Consider the following 21,010-nt stretch of genomic DNA (forward strand, 5'->3'; position numbering starts at 1 on the left):
AAGATAAAGAAACGGCTCCCCGGCGTGTTTTCACTGCACCACTCCCAGGAGACGCAGGAAAGGAAAAGGGAGATGACGCCGCACAGCAAGGCGAAAAAGCAAGAGACGAAGATTCGCGAAGAAGCAGAGAGAATACGTAGACCTGGAGAAGGAAGAAGGGAGAAGCAGACGGAAGGAACGAGACGCAGAAAGCCACTCTTCAAACAGAAGAAGAGCGGCAGGAGAAAAGAACACTCTGGATGAGAAGATTAAGCATGCGATGAGAAAATAACAGAAGGATAGCTACGAAGACAATGAAGGAGGATACGATTTTTCACCACTGAAAAGGGAGGTATTAGACGTAAAATTCTCTTCTCGTTTCAAATTACCAACGTTCAAACCCTTTGATGGAACAGGGAGACCCAAAAATTCAAAAACGATAATGATGCTTCAAGATGTTTCGGATCCGTTGTTGTGCATAGTATTCCCAGCCACACTCAAGGGATCGGCGCAGAAGTGGTACCTCGGACTGAAGTCCAATACCATCAGAACATTTGCGGAACTGGCGACGGAATTCAAAGGGCGTTTCCGCACAAACATCCCTCTGCAGAAGAACTCAAGTGATCTCCGGAAGTGCCGACAAGGAGAAAGCGAGACGTTGAAGAACTTCGTAGACAGGTTCAATAAAGAAGCCGTCCAGATAGAACACCTAAACCATGATACAGCCATAGAAGCTATGAAGATGGGAACAAGGTTTGAACGACTGAGAGACAAGATCCTAATGAAAAAGCCTTCCACTTTCCAAGAGTTATTGGCAATAGCGCATAAGTATGTAGAACTGGATGAAGCAAGAAGAACGCTGACAAAACAATACGAGGAAGACAAACCGGAGAGATACCGCAGTAGAGGAGGAGATGACAGAACGCAAAGATTTGGAAGAGGAAATAAGCCGTTTGACTTTACGCCTTTGAACAGAGCACCAATAGAGATATTCAGCTGGATGAAGAACAATAGAGTCATGTACAACGCACCCAGAAAGCTACACCCAGACAAAGAAAGAGACAAGAGCAAGTATTGTAGATTCCATGAAGGATATGGCCATGAGACAGATAGATGCTGGGACTTGAAACGGGAGATAGAACGGCTGATCCAGTCAGGAGTATTGAAGAAGTTCGTACACACGGAAGGAAATGCAGAAAAAAGGAAACCCGAGCATGTGGAAAAAGAAGAGGCAAATAAAAGATTCAAAGAACCCATGGGTGTGATCAACATGATAGAAGGGGGGAACCCTATTCAAAGTCACAGAAGAAGAAGATTCGTAAGGGCGTATACTCGATAACTACTAGAGCATCCGTAGAGGAGCTACCACTAGTTACCTTAGGACCAGAAGATGGGAAGCATGTACAGGAACCGCAGAACGACGCGCTAGTAATCAAAGCATTGATTAACAATTTCAGAGTAATGAGGATCCTGGTGGACGAAGGAAGCGCAGTTAATCTCCTCACCTTGCAAGTCTTTATGGGGATAAGGGGATCGGTAACAGATCTCAGGCAGGTTTCCGTTCCTTTGGTAGGCTTAGGAGGAAAGCCTATTAGACCAGAAGGAATGGTAGAGCTGAAGATAATTTTGGGAGAAGCAGAAGAAGGGCCACTGAAGACCATGACATCAGTTTTCAACGTAGTGGATATTCCTTTGGCGTACAATGCCATTTTGGGAAGGCCTTTCCTGTACCAGTGTGGCGCGGTTACCAGCATCAGATGGCTGACACTTAAGATTCCTGACGAAGAAGGGATAGTAACCGTGAAAGGGAGCCAGCTAGATGCACGAGAATGCAATTTGATAACTGAAGAAAAAGGCAAAAGTTTGAACATTTAGGCATTCCCTGAAGATCCAGAAGAGGAAGAAGGAGATAGGAATGCCCCAGTGGGTAACATGGTAGAATTCCAGATCACCCAGAAGAAGGCAGTAATGATTGGAACATAAATACCAGAGGTTGTGGCGGTAGAGATCAAGAGCGTATTACAGAAGAATGGAGACACCTTTGCTGCAGATGCCTCAGAAGTTGTGGGAATAGACCTAGCGATAGCATCCCATAAACTGAGTGTTTATAAAGATGCCAAACCAGTAGTGCAGAAGAAGAGGCGGTTCGCAGAGGACCGAAGAAAGATCATAGAAGAAGAGGTAAGGAAGTTAGAGGCAGCCAAGTTCATAAGGGAGGTAATGTACCCGGAGTGGGTTGCTAACGTTGTCTTGGTGAAAAAAGCAAGTGGAGGATATCGTATGTGCGTAGATTTCACGGACTTAAACAAAGCATGCCCGAAGGACAGCTATCCGCTGCCGAATATTGATCAGCTAGTAGATTCAACAGCCTGTTACCAGCTGTATAGTCTCGCAGACGCAAAGCAGGGTTATCATCAGATACCAATGAACGAAGCAGATCGGGTGAAGACATCCTTCACTACTGACTTGGGAACATATTGTTACAACGTCATGCCATTTGGGCTTAAAAACGCAGGAGCAACTTACCAACGGCTGGTGAACTTCATGTTTAAAGACCAATTGGGAAGGAACATAGAGGTCTATGTGGACGATTTGATCATAAAAAGCAGTACACCTGAAGAGCACGCCAAGGACTTGGAAGAAACCGTTGCGGTATTGAACAAATTTAACATGAAGTTAAATCCGGAGAAGTGCGCGTTTGGCATTAAAGCCGGAAAGTTCTTGGGGTACTTAGTGAGTCAGAGAGGCACAAAGGCGAACCCAGAAAAGATTCAAGCCATCCTAGACATGGTGGCACCGCGAAGCATCAGAGTAGTCCAGAAATTGAACGGAAGGGTGACAGCGTTGGGACGATTTGTTTCTTCATCTGCAAAGAGATGTCTCCCCTTTTTCAAACAACTGCGCAACATGAAAAAATTCGAATGGAATGAGGAATGTCAGAAAGCGTTTGAGGAATTGAAGATCTTTTTGACCAGCCCGCCGTTACTCAGTCGGCCAAAGGCAGGAGAAGTTCTGTACTTGTACCTATCAGCAGGTAAAGAAACGATCGCGTTGGTACTAGTAAGAGAAGAAGAAGAAGAGCAGCTGCCATTTACTACTCCAGCAGAACGTTGAAAGGCGCAGAACTAAATTACCCGACAATTGACAAGTTGGCATTAATGGTGGTAGTAGCAGCAAAGAAGTTAAGGCCATATTTTCAAGGCCATACGGTCATTATACGCACTAATCAACCTCTGAGGAAGGCATTGCAGAGGCCGGAAACTTCGGGAAGGATGGTTAGTTGGTCCTTCCAGTTGGGAGAGCATGATATAAGATATGAGCCAAGGAAAACATTGAAGGCGGAAGCACTTGCAGACTTTGTAGTAGAGATGACGGAGAAACCAGACACCGAAGAACCCAGAGAAGCAGTTACTTGGAATCTCTACGTAGACGGAGCGTCCAATGACCTCGGAGCCGGAGAAGGTGTTTTCTTGGAAGGACCGATGGGAATAACAATCGAGTATTCAGTACACTTGAAATTTAAAGCAACCAATAACGTGGCAGGTATGATATCAGTCCATCATTTAAATATAAATACAATTTATCGCAATAAACTAATAGTACTACAGAATATGAAGCTCTCATAACAAGATTGTCAATTGCGAAAGCAATGAAAACCGAAGTCCTACGAATCCATAGTGATTCCCAGTTAGTCACAGGACAAATAGGAGGACAGTTTCAAGCAAAAGAGGCGAAGATGGCAAGATATGTGGAGAAAGCAAAAGAAATCTTGAATGACATAGAGAGATTCGGAGGTGAATGGGAGATTTTCCCCATACCCAGAGAAGAGAATGCAGCCGCAGATGCAATCGCCAAAGAAACAGCTACGAAGAACCAGCGTTTCATGGAGATGAAAATGAAAGAAGAATGCTCGACTTCTTCTGTAGACGCAGAGGAGGAAGTGTTATCTATAGAAGAAGTAGACACCTGGATGCAGAAACTATTGGCATGCCTAACAGACGGCACTCTCCCAGAGCAAACAGCTGAAGCAGCAAAAGTAGTTCGACAATCGGCATCGTACTCAGTCTTAGAAGGAGTACTCTATAGGGCATCAGCTACGCACCCGTGGTCTCGATGCCTGACGAAGACAGAAGGCCTATATGTTCTGCAGGAAATTCACGAGGGAATCTGCGGGGCTCATGAGGCATCAGCAGCCTTGGTTAGGAAAGCATCCTTACAAGGTTTCTACTGTTTATCCATGAAGAAAGATGCAGAAGACCTGGTACTTAAATGTGATAAGTGTCAGAAGTTCGGCGCAGTGATACGAACACCCGCATCTGAGCAACACCCCGTCGGTAGTCCATGGCCGTTCATGACTTGGGGCATAGACATACTGGGACCTTTCCCCCCAGCGCAGGGACAAGTAAAGCTAATCGTAGTAGCCGTAGATCACTTTACCAAATGGGTGGAGGTAGAGCCAATGAAGACGATCACCACGGAGAAGATTCAAACTTGGCTATCAAGAGAAGTCATGGGAAGGTAAAACATTTTACCATATACTCATATAAAGTTGCACGTTACTAATATAAATGGACAGGTTTGGCATACCACATGTTAGTAGTATGTGCCCTAGGGCCATTTGATCATGTATATTTGTAGAACTAATCCCAATGGAAAAGATATATATGTTCTAATTGAACTAAGTGTCTCATCAACTAAGTGTTCATTTATTACGTATTGTCCTTATCACATTGTGATAGAATCTATTCTTAAGGTGTTAAGAATATGAGTTACAGATTTTATTATACATGTGATCTAAATAACAGTTCACGATCGATGGGGTCCTACGAATAAGGGCATCGTATTATCCCGGAAAGATTGTCACCTCTTTTTATTCTCCTGATTAGTAAGGAGTTACTAATTATAGGAAGTAGTGAGTCTCATACTACTTGATGGAGATCAGGATAAACATGTGGACACTCAAGATGTTGAGTGGGTCGAACAAGTGACGCTAGATGACTTATACATGGTATTTCATCAAAGTCAATTTAATTTCATCTAGTTTATAATTGTACATATGTCCTTTGACTTGCGGTGACACTATCTTGTATATAGGTGATTAGAGTTTGATACTCCTTATCCCTAGATCTTTCATGAGCTAGGGTCGCGGGATGTGTTGGCTCTAGTTAGTTGTATATGGAGATAGGGGTTTAACCAAGAGAGGATTTATCACTCCGGATGAACGGAGAAAAGATTCTATGCTATCTCAAATTGTTCTTGATGGATGATAAAACCTGCGCAGGTGTATATGACTTACTTAGAAAGTTGTTTCTAATGGAAGTCATATTTATCAAGAATAAGAACTGAGATGAGGTCATATGATCAAGACAAACAGTGTTTGACTTAACCGTGACACTAGTCAAGATCAGAATCTTAGATGAAGGGAATTTTGAGTGTACGGTAATTATGAACATTGGTTCATAAAGAATGCATAGAAACATTCATATCTATTTGGAGGGTCGTGATATGTTTCTAGACGTCACTCACGATCTACGGGAATTAATAATTAATGAGATTTAATTATTTAAAATAAGAAAGGCGTTTCTTATGACTCTCGTTACCATATAGATGTGAACCTAGTTAGTTACACACAATAGGGTGTGCAACCGATTGAGTTTACGAGAGATCGATTTCATATAGATACTAGCATATCTCGGAAATTAATCTAAGATGAAAAATAAGTATAAATTAGTAGGCACCTAATTGTATTTTATCCAAGTTAATGTGATGATGTCATGTGATGATGTCACGATGATGTCACGATAATGTCATGTGATGATGTCACGATGATGTCATGTGATGATGTCACGTGATGATGTCATGTATGTCTCCGTGTGTGACACCTAGCATCCGACGTGTCAGAAGGTGGCAACACCTATGCTTGATGTGTGACACCTAGCATGTGATGTGTCAGATGGTGCCAACACCTATGCTTGGTGTGTGACAACTAGCATGTGACGTGTCGAATGGTGGAAACACCTTTGCTTGGTGTGTGAGACCTAGCATCTGAGGTGTTGCATTCTTAAGCAAAGCTCTACCCTATAAATAGAGGTTGCCTTTGCTCATTCTACACACACCACACTTAAGAGAGCATATTTGAAAGAGTTCAAGTAGTCATCAATCACAGAAAAGCTTGGCGGAAGTTTTTCATACATCCGAGCAAAGACGTAATCGCGGTGAGAGTTTGAGCTTAGGGTTGCTCGGCAAGAGAAACTCTTGCGGATTACTTCAAGGCGAGGATTCAATCGGACGCATACTCGTGTGGACGAGGTTGCGGTCGCCGTACTATCGGGACTACATGAATCGTTGGAGAATCGACATAGGTATTTTTCTTACGATTTCTAGATGCGTGCTTTAATTACTAGATGATACGACGATCCATTTGTTATTGATATGATCAATTTCTGGATCCGAATTGTTGGAATTCCAAGGCTATTGCGAAAAAGAAATGCACCTCGGTTAACAAAGAAAAATGTTTTCATTTGTTAAGATGTAGGACAATATAAGTCATTTCCGGAAATATTTGGAATATTTGAATGGCGGTTCGGTCAATAAAAGAAAGTGTTTCTTTTACCAAACCGAAAGAAATTGAAATGAAAATTGCATTAAGTATTGTGAATACTTAAAGGGCAATGACGGGAGGAACGACAATTCCATTAAGAATGTGTCTATCTCATGTTCCAATGTGAATTGCTCATTTAAAAGCTTGGGTATTGAATACCGATGCTCATTTTCACATTTGTTTATCTTTTACGGATTTAGTAAAAGTGAGAAAGAAAGGAAAAATATGAAGTAATCTTAAATCTCAGGAATGACGCAAGCGTTGCGACAAGAGCTATATGATCAACTTCAATTTTCTTTAATAAACATAAGTTGTACTTAAAGAAGATTTTTGTACTTACCCAATATATATAGGAATATCATGTCCGAATTTGTATGACAAATTTGGTAGTTGATTTTCTATTTACAAAGGATGTTTGTAGTATTATGTTTGATACTACGGAGTTGGGTGTGGATATGTAGAAAATGGTTATGTTGGATATCCTAAAGACAGTTTAGGATGTTATTTCTAAATTCTAACCGAACAAACAATCGTTGTTTATCGGTGGTAGTCTTACTTGATAAAGCGTTTATTCAAGAGGGAGACTAAAAAAACGAATATAGAATTAGATGAGGAGTCATCTAGTTACCAACAACAGAATGAATCCATAAAGATTGATCAAACCCGCTAAGAGAGCATATTTGAAAGAGTTCAAGTAGTCATCAATCACAGAAAAGCTTGGCGGAAGTTTTTCATACATCCGAGCAAAGACGTAATCGCGATGAGAGTTTGAGCTTAGGGTTGCTCGGCAAGAGGAACTCTTGCGGATTACTTTAAGGCGAGGATTCAATCGGACGCATACTCGTGTGGACGAGCTTGAGGTCGCCGTACTATCGGGACTACAAAAATCGTTGGAGAATCGACATAGGTATTCTTCTTACGGTTTCTAGATGCGTGCTTTAATTACTAGTTGATACGACGATCCATTTGTTATTGATATGATCAATTTTTGGATCCGAATTGTTGGAATTCCAATTTTGAATTGAAATATACGATTCGGACCCTCGCGTTCCTTAGTCACTGACAACGGGAAGCAGTTCGATTGCCGCAAGTTCAGAGCATACTGTGAAGGGTTGAATATAAGGCTGAAGTTCACCTCAGTAGCCCATCTGCAGACGAATGGACTTACAGAAGTCACAAACAGAACTATCCTCACATGAATAAAAAAGAGACTTGATGATCTGAAGGGAAAATGGGTAGATGAGCTATGCAAAGTCATCTAGGCGTATCGCACCACATCCAGAAAAGCCACTGGCGAAACTCCCTTCAGTCTGGTGTATGGCATAGAAGTTGTGCTGCCAGTAGAAATCGGCATGCCTTCATTAAGAGTTCAAGTCTTTGACGAAGAGAAGAATGAAGAATCCATGCGATTATGCCTGGACCTGTTGGAAGAACGAAGACACCAGACTGCAGTAAGAGCAGAAGCGTATCAAAGTCAGATGGCTAAATACCACAATGCCAAGGTGAAGAGAAGAAGCTTTATGGTAGTAGATTTAGTACTCCGGAAAGCAGAAATTGGCAAAGGAGCAGCAGGAGTTGGCAAACTACGAGCCAACTGGGATGGTCCATTTTGAGTCGTAGAAGTAGTAGGAAGAGGGGCTTATAAAATCGCTCACTTAGAAGGGCCGATTCTCCCCCGAACCTGGAATATCAATGACATGAAGAAATATTTCCAGTAGATGTATTTGCTATCGTTTTGAAATTTTAATAAAGCATTGCATCTTTTGTTTTCTCTTTAACATAGATTGCATCAGTAATTACGAAAGACAGCAGTTCTAAAAATAGTGGGCCAGTTCAAATAAAACGTAAGTGCCACAAATAAAAGAAAGAACTAAGAAGTTTTTGTCCTAAAGGCAATTACAAAAGAAAGCTAGCTTAACAGAATAAGTATATAGAAAAGGGGCTTAACAACCTACACAACTTCATCCTCAGAAGGCGCAGTCTCTTTGACAGGAACACCATCCTCTTCAGCAGACAACACTTTCTCTGGAGCAGCATCCACGCCAAGAGTATCTTCCGGAATAATATCAGAAGGATGCTCAACCAGAACAGAAGAATCAGCGGTGGGAAGTTCTTCGGGGACCTCCCCTTCAATGTCATCTGTGCTCTTAATGGCCGCAGTCTCAGATGGAGGAGGTTTGTCAAAAGCCAACCCATCTTCGGAAGTCGATGTAGCCCCAGACGCTGATCGCGGTGTTAGAGGCGCAGAAGAGGTCCTTTTCTCCGCAGAAGTTTCTAGAGACAGCTTCTTCTTAGCAACTATCTTCGCCATGACGCGCTGACCCAAGGCACGAAGGTCAATGGCTAAGAACTTCCCAATATCGTAGTCGGATAATCTTGATGAACCACCCCGACAGCAGTAGCACAAAAATCGGTTAAACAACCAGAAATATAGGCATTCACATCCTTCATATTCTCTTTTTGCTCAGACAACAACCTATCGCGAACCCGTTGCACCTCCAAAAGAGAAGCGTCACGATCAGAAACTTTTCGCTCCAAGATCTTGCCTTTGTCAATAGCCGCTTGTAAAGAGTTTCTCAGCTTCTGCGTCTCCGCCTGAGTAGAATTTCGCAGAGAGGAAAGCTCTTGTTCATACTTCTCCACCAAGTGATCCTTCTGCTGACGCATAACAGAAACACCTTGAACCACCTAAATAAATAGTAGATAAGTCACGATAACAGTACAAGCAAAGTAAGAAGAAGATGAGAAAATCAACAAAAGATATACTTACATGCAGCAAAGAAGCATCAAACTTGTCAAAAATGTCATCAACGGGTACCTGCCTCTACGTGTCCATATCTCCATTCAACTGAAGAAAGTGGGAATACAAACCAGACACATCCGCATCCTGAATGGACGCAGAACCAAGATGCTCTTCAATCCAGACGCGAGGATCAGGACACAGATCCAGGTCAAGCTTTCGGCGCTTCGCAGACGCCTATTTCAACTGAGTAGAAGGCTCAAGCACCTTTCTAGAAGAAGCATCCCCTTTCTTCATAGGAGGTTTATTTAGCGCAGACCGCGATGCAGGCATCGTCTGAGAGCCCCCAGACATAGTTGGGGTAAAAGAAGCAAGAGCAGACGCAGAAGGCGTTACACCAGGAAACTCCTCCACAACAATCTTGATGTCATCCAGATAGTTCATTTCTGGGAACACAGCAAGAGCAGATCAATACATATAACAAAAATTACAAAAAATGAGAGATTAGCATACCCTTTTTAGAAGTACTTAGATCCATAAGTGAAGAAGATTCAGTAGGTTTGTGGGAAAGAGATTGGCTACCCGCACTAGGATCTGGGGATCCACCAGAATCATCCACAAGGGGAGCGTACTCAGGAAACAAGCGAGCCAGGTAATTGTTAACTAGATCAGGAGCATTGAAACATTTGATGCGCGCAGCACCAATGAGGTGTTCCAGAAGAAGCAGATCCTTCTTCGGAGGTTTAGTAACAGCAATTTTCAAAGGTTTGTCCAACCAAACAAGGGGAAAGGAGGAAAAGGCATTTTCATGACCAATATAGAAAAACAAGTTTCGCCAGCCCTTGTTATGTTTAGGAAGACCAGCGAGCAGACGCTTGCCCCGGACAAAAGGAAGATAAAGATAAAACTCGTTGGCTCGCCGGGAAACATTGAAAACTTCGTCCACTAAACCCAAGGTTGGAGCAAGACCTTTATGATGAACCACTTCAGCAAACGCACACAACAACCGAATAGCATTTGGATGAATTTGTCCTAGAGGTATTTTGTGGGAAATAACAAAATCGTGAAGAAAAGGAGTAAGAGGGAAGAGAAGACCGCCTCGAAACTGTTCTTTATAAACGACGATGCGATGGGCATCAGGGCGATAATTAGAACTAAAAGAAGGATCACAGGAATACAGAGTGTAATCAAAGGGAATGTCGTACGTCTCGCGTATACCAGAAAGCATACCGTCATCAATCCTAGAAGTAAACTCAACTATATCCCTACGGTAATCTACAGTGGTCCCAGAAGAAGGAGTGGCAACACTAGATCGGGTGCGAGTCATGATGCGAGGAAAATAAAATAGAAAGGAGAAAGAAAGTACCTGGTAAAAATGGAGGGGACGGACGCCAAGAAAGAAAGAAGGAAACAGAAATTTGCAGGAAAAAAAGAAATAATGGGAGAAAGAAGAAAGAAAAGAAGTTATAAGGAAATGTGTGAAAGGACACGTGGAGAAGAGAGAGAGTATAAAAGAAACGGAAGAGACGGGTCTTTTTGATTTTGAATTTCAAATTTTTGAAATTCAAATAGTGGACCACGCGACATGAAAATAGGATAACTACTTCATAATTAAGGTTACCTTGCATTTAAATTATCCGGATAGTGTTTCAAACAACCATAAATGATTGCGCTACGGAATAGAGAGGGGAGGGGCTAATGATGGATACGCAGTTGACCCCAGTACATATAGTCAAACAAGCGCAGCAAACAACAGATACCAAACGGCTGTCATTAGTCAGTAGACGCAAATCCTAACTGATATGATCTTTGGAATCCGGAAAGATTGGGATTGACCTAGTCCCTATTTTCCAGCATGAGTCCGAATTAAACACAATCACAAGAAGATGACCTTGAGTCTGATTACTTGGAGAGGATTCTATATAAATAGAACGAAGACCAAAGGTAAAACCCTAATTCATTCTCTTAAAGCTACGTCATTTATCTTTAAGCCTTACAAGGTATCTGACTTAGGAATCAGAGTGTTGTCGGAGACAACGTCCGACTCATTCTAACCTGTGTTTGTGATCTCAGGTTGACAAGAGAAGATCCTACCATTCGCAGAACCATCAGTTTGTAAACTGTTGCCTTAAATTGCTAAAAAGGGGAAATGTTTGTAAATGTTTGGCTTAAATCGCTAAAAAAGGCGAAACATTTGGATTTGTTTAGTAGCGTTTTAAACGTTTGGATTGGTTTCGTAACGTTTTAAACTTTTAGATTAAATCGCTAAAGAGGTAAAACGTTTAGTTTTGTTTCATAACGTTTTAAATGTTTGGATTTGTTTCGTAACGTTTCAAACGTTTGGCTTAAATTGCTAAAAAAGGGAAACGTTTGGATTTGTTTCTAACATTTGTAAACATTTGGCTTAAATCGCTAAAAAGGTTAAATGTTTTGATTTGTTTCGTAACGTTCGTAACCGTTTGGCTTAAATTGCTAAAAATGTGAAACATTTGGATTTGTTTCGTAACATTCGTAAACATTTTCCTCAAATTCCAAAAATGCGAAACGTTTAGATTTGTTTCCTAACATTTGTAAAAGCTTGGCTTAAATTGCTAAAAAGGTGAAACATTTGGATTTCTTTCACAAAATTTTAAACGTTTGAATTGGTTTCGTAATGTTTGTAAACAATTGGCTTAAATCGCTAAAAATGTGAAACGTTTGGATATTGTGTTGTAATGTTTTAACCCTTTGGCTTAAATTGATAAAAAAGGTGAAACTTTTGGATTTGTTTCGTAACGTTTGTAAACATTTGGCTTCAATCGCTAAAAAGGTGAAACGTCTTTTCTCGTTACGAAATAAATCCAAACGTTTCCCATTTTTAGCAATTTAAGCCAAACGTTTACAAATGTTGAGAAACAAAAAGTGCAACGTTGTGATTTGAAACATTACGTTTTAAACGTTTGGATTTGTTTAGTAACGTTTTAAACGTTTGGCATAAATCGCTAAAAAATGTGAAACGTTTGGATTTGTTTTGTAATGTTTTAAACGTTAGGATTTGTTTCGGAACATTTTAAACGTTTGGTTTAAATCGCTAAAAAGGTGAAACGTTTGGATTTGTTTCGTAACGTTTTAAACGTTTAGCTTAAATCACTAAAAAGATGAAACGTTTGGATTTGTTTCGTAACGTTTATAAAAGTTTGGCTTAAATTGCTAAAAAGGGAAAACGTTTGGTTTTGTTTCTTAACTTTTGTAAACAACGTTTCACCTTTTTAGCGATTTAAGCCAAACGTTTTGGTCAAATCGCTAAAAAGGTGAAACGTTTGGTTTTGTTTCGTAACGTTTGTAAACATTTGGCATAAATTGCTAAAAAGGGGAAACGTTTGGATTTGTTTCGTAACGTTTGTAAACGTTTGGCTTAAATCGCACAAAAGGTGAAACGTTTGGTTTTGTTTCGTAATGTTTGTAACCGTTTGGCTTAAATTGCTAAAAAGGGGAAACATTTGGATTTGTTTTGTAACGTTTGTAAAGGTTTGGCTTAAATCGCTAAAAATGCGAAACGTTTGGATTTGTTTCGTAACGTTTTAAACGTTTGGATTGGTTTCATAACATTTTTTTAAACGTTTAGATTTGTTTCGTAACGTTTTAAACGTGTGGATTTATTTCGTAAAGTTTTAAACGTTTGGCTTAAATCGCTAAAAAGGTGAAACGTTTGGATTTGTTTTTGTTTTGTAACATTTGTAAATGTTTTGTAAACGTTTGGGTTAAATCTCTAATAAGGGGAAATGTTACGAAACAAAACCAAACATTCACAAACTTTACGAAACAAATCCAAATGTTTCACGTTTTTAGGGATTTAAGCCTAGGATAAACGTTTGGATTGATTTCGTAAAGTTTAAAACGTTTGGATTGGTTTTGTAACATTTGTAAATGTTTGGCTTAAATCACTAAAAAGGTTTAAAGCGTTCGATTTATTTCCAAACATTTTAAATGTTTGAATTTGTTTCGTTTGGCTTAAATCCCAAAAAGGCGAAACATTTGGATTTGTTTCGTAACGCTTCTAAATGTCTGGCATAAATCGCTACAAATGTGAAACATTTGGATTTGTTTCGTAACGTTTGTAAACGTTTGGCTTAAATCGCTAAAAATGTTTAAAACGTTTGGATTTGTTTCCTAACGTTTTAAACATTTGGAATTGTTTCGTTTGGCTTAAATCACTAAAAAGGAGAAACATTTGGATTTGTTTCGTAACGTTTGTCTTAAATCGCTAAAAAGGTAAAACGTTTGGTTTTTTTTCGTAAAATTTGTAAAAGTTTGGCTTAAATCTCTAAAAATGGGAAACGTTTAGATTTGTTTTGTAACATTTTAAACGTTTGGATTGATTTCATAATGTTTTAAATGTTTGGTTTAAATCGCTAAAAAGGTGAAACGTTTGGATCTATTCGTAACGTTTGTAAAGGTTTTGCTTAAATCTCTAAAAAGGCGAAACGTTTGGATTTGTTTCGTAACGTTTTAGACGTTTGGATTGGTTTTGTAACGTTTTAAACTTTTGGCTTAAATTGGTAAAAAAGTGAAATGTTTGAATTTGTTTCGTAACATTTGTAAACGTTTGGATTAAATCGCAAAAAAGTGAAAACGTTTCGTAACATTTCTAAACGTTTGGCTTAAATCGCTAAAAATGTGAAACGTTTGGATTTGTTTTATAACGTTTTAAATATTTGGCTTAAGTCGCTAAAAGAGTGAAACGTTTGGATTTGTGTCGTACGTTTTAAACGTTTGGATAGGTTTCTAAACGTTTTAAATGTTTGGATTTGTTTCGTAACGTTTCTATTAGTTGGGCTTAAATTGCTAAAAAGGCGAAACGTTTGGATTTGTTTCGTAACGTTTATAAACGTTTGGCTTAAATCGCTAAAATGTGAAACGTTTGGATTTGTTTCGTAACGTTTGTAAACGTTTGGCTTAAATAGCTACAAAGGTGAAACGTTTGGTTTTTTTGTAACTTTTGTATATGTTTGGCTTCAATCGCTAAAAATGTGAAACATTTGGATTTGTTTCTTAACGTTTGAAATGTTTGGATTTGTTTCGTAATGTTTAAAACGTTTGGATTGATTTCGTAACGTTTCAAACTTTTTGCTTAAAATGCTAAAAAGGTGAAACGTTTCGATTTGTTTCGTAACGTTTGTCAACGTTTGGCTTAAATCGCTAAAAAGGTGAAACGTTTGGATTTGTTTCGTAACGTTTTTGGTTTTGTAACGTTTGTAAACGTTTGTCTTAAATCGCTAAAAAAGGTGGAACGTTTGAATTTGTTTCGTAATGTTCTAAACGTTTGATTAGTTTTGTAACGTTTTAAACTTTTGGCTTAAATCGCTAAAAAAAAGGGAAACGTTTGGATTTGTATTATAATGTTTGTAAACGTTTGGCTTAAATCGCTAAAAATTTGAAACGTTTGACTTGGTTTCGTAACGTATTAAATGTTTAGATTAGATCGCTAAAAAGGTGAAACGTTTGCATTTTTTTCATAGCGGCTTAAATCGCTAAAAAGGTGAAAGGTCTGGATTTGTTTTGTAACGTTTTAAACGTTTGGATTGGTTTTGTAACGTTTTAAACTTTTGGCTTATATCACTAAAAAGGTGAAACGTTTGGCTTTGTTTCGTAACGTTTTAAACGTTTGGATTCGTTTCGTAACGTTTGTAAACGTTTAGTATAAATTGCTAAAAAGGGGAAACGTTTGGATTTGTTTCGTAATTTTTTAAACGTTTGGATTGGTTTTGTAACATTCTAAACATTTGGCTTAAATCAGTAAAAAAGTGAAACGTTTGGATTTGTTTCGTAACGTTTGTAAACGTTTGGCTTAAATCGCTAAAAAGTGAAAACGTTTCGTAACATTTGTAAACGTTAGGCTTAAATCGCTAAAAATGTGAAACATTTGGATTTGTTTCGTAACGTTTTATACGTTTAGCTTAAATCACTAAAAAGATGAAACGTTTGGATTTGTTTCGTAACGTTTGTAAACGTTTGGCTTAAATTGCTAAAAAGGAAAAACATTTGATTTTGTTTCTTAACTTTTGTAAACAACGTTTCACCTTTTTAGCGATTTAAGCGAAACGTTTTGCTCAAATCGCTAAAAAGGTGAAACGTTTGGTTTTGTTTCGTAACGTTTGTAAACATTTGGCATAAATTGCTAAAAAGGGGAAACGTTTGGATTTGTTTTGTAACGTTTGTAAATGTTTGGCTTAAATCGCACAAAAGGTGAAACGTTTGGTTTTGTTTCGTAATGTTTGTAATCGTTTGGCTTAAATTGCTAAAAAGGGGAAACATTTGGATTTGTTTTGTAACGTTTGTAAACGTTTGGCTTAAATCACTAAAAATGCGAAACGTTTGGATTTGTTTCGTAATGTTTTAAACGTTTGGATTGGTTTCGTAACATTTTTTTTAAACGTTTAGATTTGTTTCGTAACGTTTTAAACGTGTGGATTTGTTTTGTAACATTTGTAAATGTTTTGTAAACGTTTGGGTTAAATCTCTAATAAGGGAAAATGTTACAAAACAAAACCAAACATTCACAAACTTTACGAAACAAATCCAAATGTTTCACGTTTTTAGGGATTTAAGCCTAGGATAAACGTTTGGATTGATTTCAAAAAGTTTAAAACGTTTGGATTGGTTTTGTAACATTTGTAAATGTTTGGCTTAAATCACTAAAAAGGTTTAAAGCGTTCGATTTATTTCCAAACATTTTAAATGTTTGAATTTGTTTCGTTTGGCTTAAATCCCAAAAAGGCGAAACGTTTGGATTTGATTCGTAACGCTTCTAAACGTCTGGCATAAATCGCTACAAATGTGAAACATTTGGATTTGTTTCGTAACGTTTGTAAACGTTTGGCTTAAATCGCTAAAAATGTTTAAAACGTTTGGATTTGTTTCCTAACGTTTTAAACGTTTGGAATTGTTTCGTTTGGCTTAAATCACTAAAAAGGGGAAACATTTAGATTTGTTTCGTAACGTTTGTCTTAAATCGCTAAAAAGGTAAAACGTTTGGTTTTGTTTCGTAAAGTTTGTAAACGTTTGGCTTAAATCTCTAAAAATGGGAAATGTTTAGATTTATTTTGTAACATTTTAAACGTTTGGATTGATTTCATAATGTTTTAAATGTTTGGTTTAAATAGCTAAAAAGGTGAAACGTTTGGATATTTTAGTAACGTTTGTAAAGGTTTTGCTTAAATCGCTAAAAAGGCGAAACGTTTGGATTTGTTTCGTAACGTTTTAAACGTTTGGATTGGTTTTGTAACGTTTTAAACTTTTGGCTTAAATCGGTAAAAAAGTGAAATGTTTGAATTTGTTTCGCAACGTTTGTAAACGTTTGGCTTAAATCGCAAAAAAGTGAAAACGTTTCGTAACATTTCCAACGTTTGGCTTAAATCGCTAAAAATGTGAAACGTTTGGATTTGTTTTGTAACGTTTTAAATATTTGGCTTAAATCGCTAAAAGAGTGAAACATTTGGATTTGTGTCGTACGTTTTAAACGTTTGGATAGGTTTCTAAACGTTTTAATTGTTTGGATTTGTTTCGTAACGTTTCTATTAGTTCGGCTTAAATTGCTAAAAAGGCGAAACGTTTGGATTTGTTTCGTAACGTTTGTAAACGTTTGCCTTAAATCGCTAAAATGTGAAACGTTTGGATTTGTTTCGTAACGTTTGTAAACGTTTGGCTTAAATAGCTACAAAGGTGAAACGTTTGGTTTTTTTGTAACTTTTGTATATGTTTGGCTTCAATCGCTAAAAATGTGAAACATTTGGATTTGTTTCTTAACGTTTGAAATGTTTGGATTTGTTTCGAAATGTTTTAAACGTTTGGATTCGTTTCGTAACGTTTGTAAACGTTTGGTATAAATTGCTAAAAAGGGGAAACGTTTGGATTTGTTTCGTAACTTTTTAAATGTTTTGATTGGTTTTGTAAAGTTTTAAACTTTTGGCTTAAATCGGTAAAAAAGTGAAACGTTTGGATTCGTTTCGAAACGTTTGTAAACGTTTGGCTTAAATCGCTAAAAAGTGAAAACGTTTCGTAACATTTGTAAACGTTTGGCTTAAATCGCTAAAAATGTGAAACGTTTGGATTTGTTTCGTAACGTTTTAAACGTTTAGCTTAAATCACTAAAAAGATGAAACGTTTGGATTTGTTTCGTAACGTTTGTAAACGTTTGGCTTAAATGGCTAAAAAGGGAAAACGTTTGGTTTTGTTTCTTAACTTTTGTAAACAACGTTTCACCTTTTTAGCGATTTCAGCCAAACGTTTTGCTCAAATCACTAAAAAGGTGAAATGTTTGGTTTTGTTTCGTAACGTTTGTAAACATTTGGCATAAATTGCTAAAAAGGGGAAACGTTTGGATTTGTTTCGTAACGTTTGTAAACGTTTGGCTTAAATCGCACAAAGGGTGAAACGTTTGGTTTTGTTTCGTAATGTTTTTAACCGTTTGGCTTAAATTGCTAAAAAGGGGAAACGTTTGGATTTGTTTTGTAACGTTTGTAAACGTTTGGCTTAAGTCGCTAAAAAAACGAAACGTTTGGATTTGTTTCGTAATGTTTTAAACGTTTGGATTGGTTTCGTAACATTTTTTTTAAACGTTTAGATTTGTTTCGTAACGTTTTAAACGTGTGGATTTATTTCGTAAAGTTTTAAACGTTTGGCTTAAATCGCTAAAAAGGTGAAACGTTTGGATTTGTTTCGTAACGTTATAAATGTTTGGATTTGTTTTGTAACATTTGTAAATGTTTTTTAAATGTTTGGGTTAAATCTCTAATAAGGGGAAATGTTACGAAACAAAACCAAACATTCACAAAATTTACGAAACAAATCCAAATGTTTCACGTTTTTAGGCTTTTAAGCCTAGGATAAACGTTTGGATTGATTTCGTAAAGTTTAAAACGTTTGGATTGGTTTTGTAACATTTGTAAATGTTTGGCTTAAATCACTAAAAAGGTTTAAAGCGTTCGATTTATTTCCAAACATTTTAAATGTTTAAATTTGTTTCGTTTGGCTGAAATCCCAAAAAGGCGAAACGTTTGGATTTGTTTCGTAACGCTTCTAAATGTCTGGCATAAATCGCTACAAATGTGAAACATTTGGATTTGTTTCGTAACGTTTGTAAACGTTTGGCTTAAATAGCTAAAAATGTTTAAAACGTTTGGATTTGTTTCCTAACGTTTTAAACGTTTGGAATTGTTTCGTTTGGCTTAAATCACTAAAAAGGAGAAACAATTGGATTTGTTTCGTAACGTTTGTAAACGTTTGGCTTAAATCGCTAAAAAGGTAAAACGTTTGGTTTTGTTTCGTAAAGTTTGTAAACGTTTGGCTTAAATTTCTAAAAATGAGAAACGTTTAGATTTGTTTTGTAACATTTTAAACGTTTGGATTGATTTCATAATGTTTTAAATGTTTGGTTTAAATCGCTAAAAAGGGGAAACATTTGGATATTTTCGTAACGTTTGTAAAGGTTTTGCTTAAATCGCTAAAAAGGCGAAACGTTTGGATTTGTTTCGTAACGTTTTAAACGTTTGGATTGGTTTTGTAACGTTTTGAACTTTTGGCTTAAATCGGTAAAAAAGTGAAATGTTTGAATTTGTTTCGCAATGTTTGTAAACGTTTGGCTTAAATCGCAAAAAAGTGAAAACGTTTCGTAACATTTCTAAACGTTTGGCTTAAATCGCTAAAAATGTGAAACGTTTGGATTTGTTTTGTAACGTTTTAAATATGTGGCTTAAATTGCTAAAAGAGTGAAACGTTTGGATTTGTGTCGTACGTTTTAAAAGTTTGGATAGGTTTCTAAATGTTTTAAATGTTTGGATTTGTTTCGTAACGTTTCTATTAGCTGGGCTTAAATTGCTAAAAAGGTGAAACGTTTGGATTTGTTTCGTAATGTTTGTAAACGTTTGGCTTAAATCGCAAAAATGTGAAACGTTTGGATTTGTTTCGTAACGTTTGTAAACGTTTGGCTTAAATAGCTACAAAGGTGAAACATTTGGTTTTTTGTAACTTTTGTATATGTTTGGCTTCAATCGCTAAAAATGTGAAACGTTTGGATTTGTTTCTTAACGTTTGAAATGTTTGGATTTGTTTCGTAATGTTTAAAACGTTTGGATTGATTTCGTAACGTTTCAAACTTTTGGCTTAAAATGCTAAAAAGGTGAAATGTTTCGATTTGTTTCGTAACTTTTGTCAACGTTTGGCTTAAATCGCTAAAAAGGTGAAACGTTTGCATTTCTTTCGTAACGTTTTTGGTTTTATAACGTTTGTAAACGTTTGTCTTATATCACTAAAAAAGGTGGAACATTTGAATTTGTTTCGTAATGTTCTAAACGTTTGGATTAGTTTTGTAACGTTTTAAACTTTTGTCTTAAATCACTAAAAAAAGGGAAACGTTTGGATTTGTATTATAATGTTTGTAAACGTTTGGCTTAAATCGCTAAAAATTTGAAACGTTTGACTTGGTTTCGTAACGTATTAAATGTTTATATTAGATCGCTAAAAAGGTGAAACGTTTGCATTTTTTTCGTAGCGGCTTAAATCGCTAAAAAGGTGAAAGGTTTGGATTTGTTTTGTAACGTTTTAAACGTTTGGATTGGTTTTGTAACGTTTTAAACTTTTGGCTTATATCACTAAAAAGGTGAAATGTTTGGCTTTGTTTCGTAACGTTTTAAACGTTTGGATTCCTTTCGTAACATTTGTAAACGTTTGGTATAAATTGCTAAAAAGGGGAAACGTTTGGATTTGTTTCGTAACTTTTGAAACGTTTGGATTTGTTTCGTAACGTTTGTAAACGTTTGGCTTCAATCGCTAAAAAGGGAAAACGTTTCGTAACATTTGTAAACGTTTGGCTTAAATCGCTAAAAATGTGAAATGTTTGGTTTGTTTTGTAACGTTTTAAATATTTGGCTTAAATCGCTAAAAGAGTGAAACGTTTGGATTTGTTTCGTAACGTTTGTAAACGTTTTTCTTAAATCGTTAAAAAGGTCAACTGTTGGATTTTTTTCGTAACGTTTGTAAACATTTGGCCTAAATCGCTAAAAAGGGGAAACTTTTGGTTTTGTTTCATAACGTTTACGAACATTTGGCATAAATTTCTAAAAAGGTGTAACGTTTGGATTTGTTTCGTAAGGTTTGTAAACGTTTGGTTTAAATCGCTAAAAAGGTGAAACGCTTGGATTTGTTTCGTAACGTTTGTAAACGTATGGCTTAAATCGCTAAAAAGTAAAACGTCTGGATTGGTTTCGTAACGTTTGTAAACGTTTGGCTTAAATCGCTAAAAAGGTGAAATGTTTGGTTTTGTTTCGTAACATCTTAATTGTTTGGATTGGTTTTGTAACGTTTATAGACGTTTGGCTTCAATCACTACAAGGTGAGATGTTTGGATTTGTGTCGTATGTTTTAAACGTTTGGATAGGTTTCTTAACGTTTTAAATGTTTGGATTTGTTTCGTAACGTTTGTAATAGTTGGGATTAAATTGCTAAAAAGGTGAAACGTTTGGATTTGTTTCGTAACGTTTGTAAACGTTTGGCTTAAATAACTACAAAGGTGAAACGTTTGGTTTTTTTTGTAACGTTTGTATATGTTTGGATTCAATCGCTAAAAATGTGAAAAATTTGGATTTGTTTCTTAACGTTTGAAATGTTTGGATTTGTTTCGTAATGTTTAAAACGTTTGGATTGATTTCGTAACG

The 21,010-nt window shown here is 37.0% G+C and overlaps 2 protein-coding genes across 2 annotated transcripts; both read left to right on the forward strand.

Moving 5' to 3' along the window:
- Window positions 1–421: 421 nt before the first annotated feature.
- Window positions 422–1,318, forward strand: LOC126687722 (uncharacterized). Its single transcript, XM_050382278.1, has one exon. It carries the CDS (start codon window positions 422–424, stop codon window positions 1,316–1,318), a length of 897 nt encoding a protein of 298 aa, XP_050238235.1.
- Window positions 1,319–3,137: 1,819 nt separating this feature from the next.
- LOC126687723 (uncharacterized) lies at window positions 3,138–8,193 on the forward strand. Its single transcript, XM_050382279.1, has 3 exons — window positions 3,138–3,522; window positions 3,588–4,497; window positions 7,863–8,193. Exons 1-3 carry the CDS (start codon window positions 3,138–3,140, stop codon window positions 8,191–8,193), a joined length of 1,626 nt encoding a protein of 541 aa, XP_050238236.1.
- The last annotated feature ends 12,817 nt before the right edge of the window (window positions 8,194–21,010 follow it).

Source organism: Mercurialis annua, linkage group LG6, assembly GCF_937616625.2.
Source record: "Mercurialis annua linkage group LG6, ddMerAnnu1.2, whole genome shotgun sequence".
In the NCBI taxonomy this organism is placed as follows: Eukaryota; Viridiplantae; Streptophyta; class Magnoliopsida; order Malpighiales; family Euphorbiaceae; genus Mercurialis; species Mercurialis annua.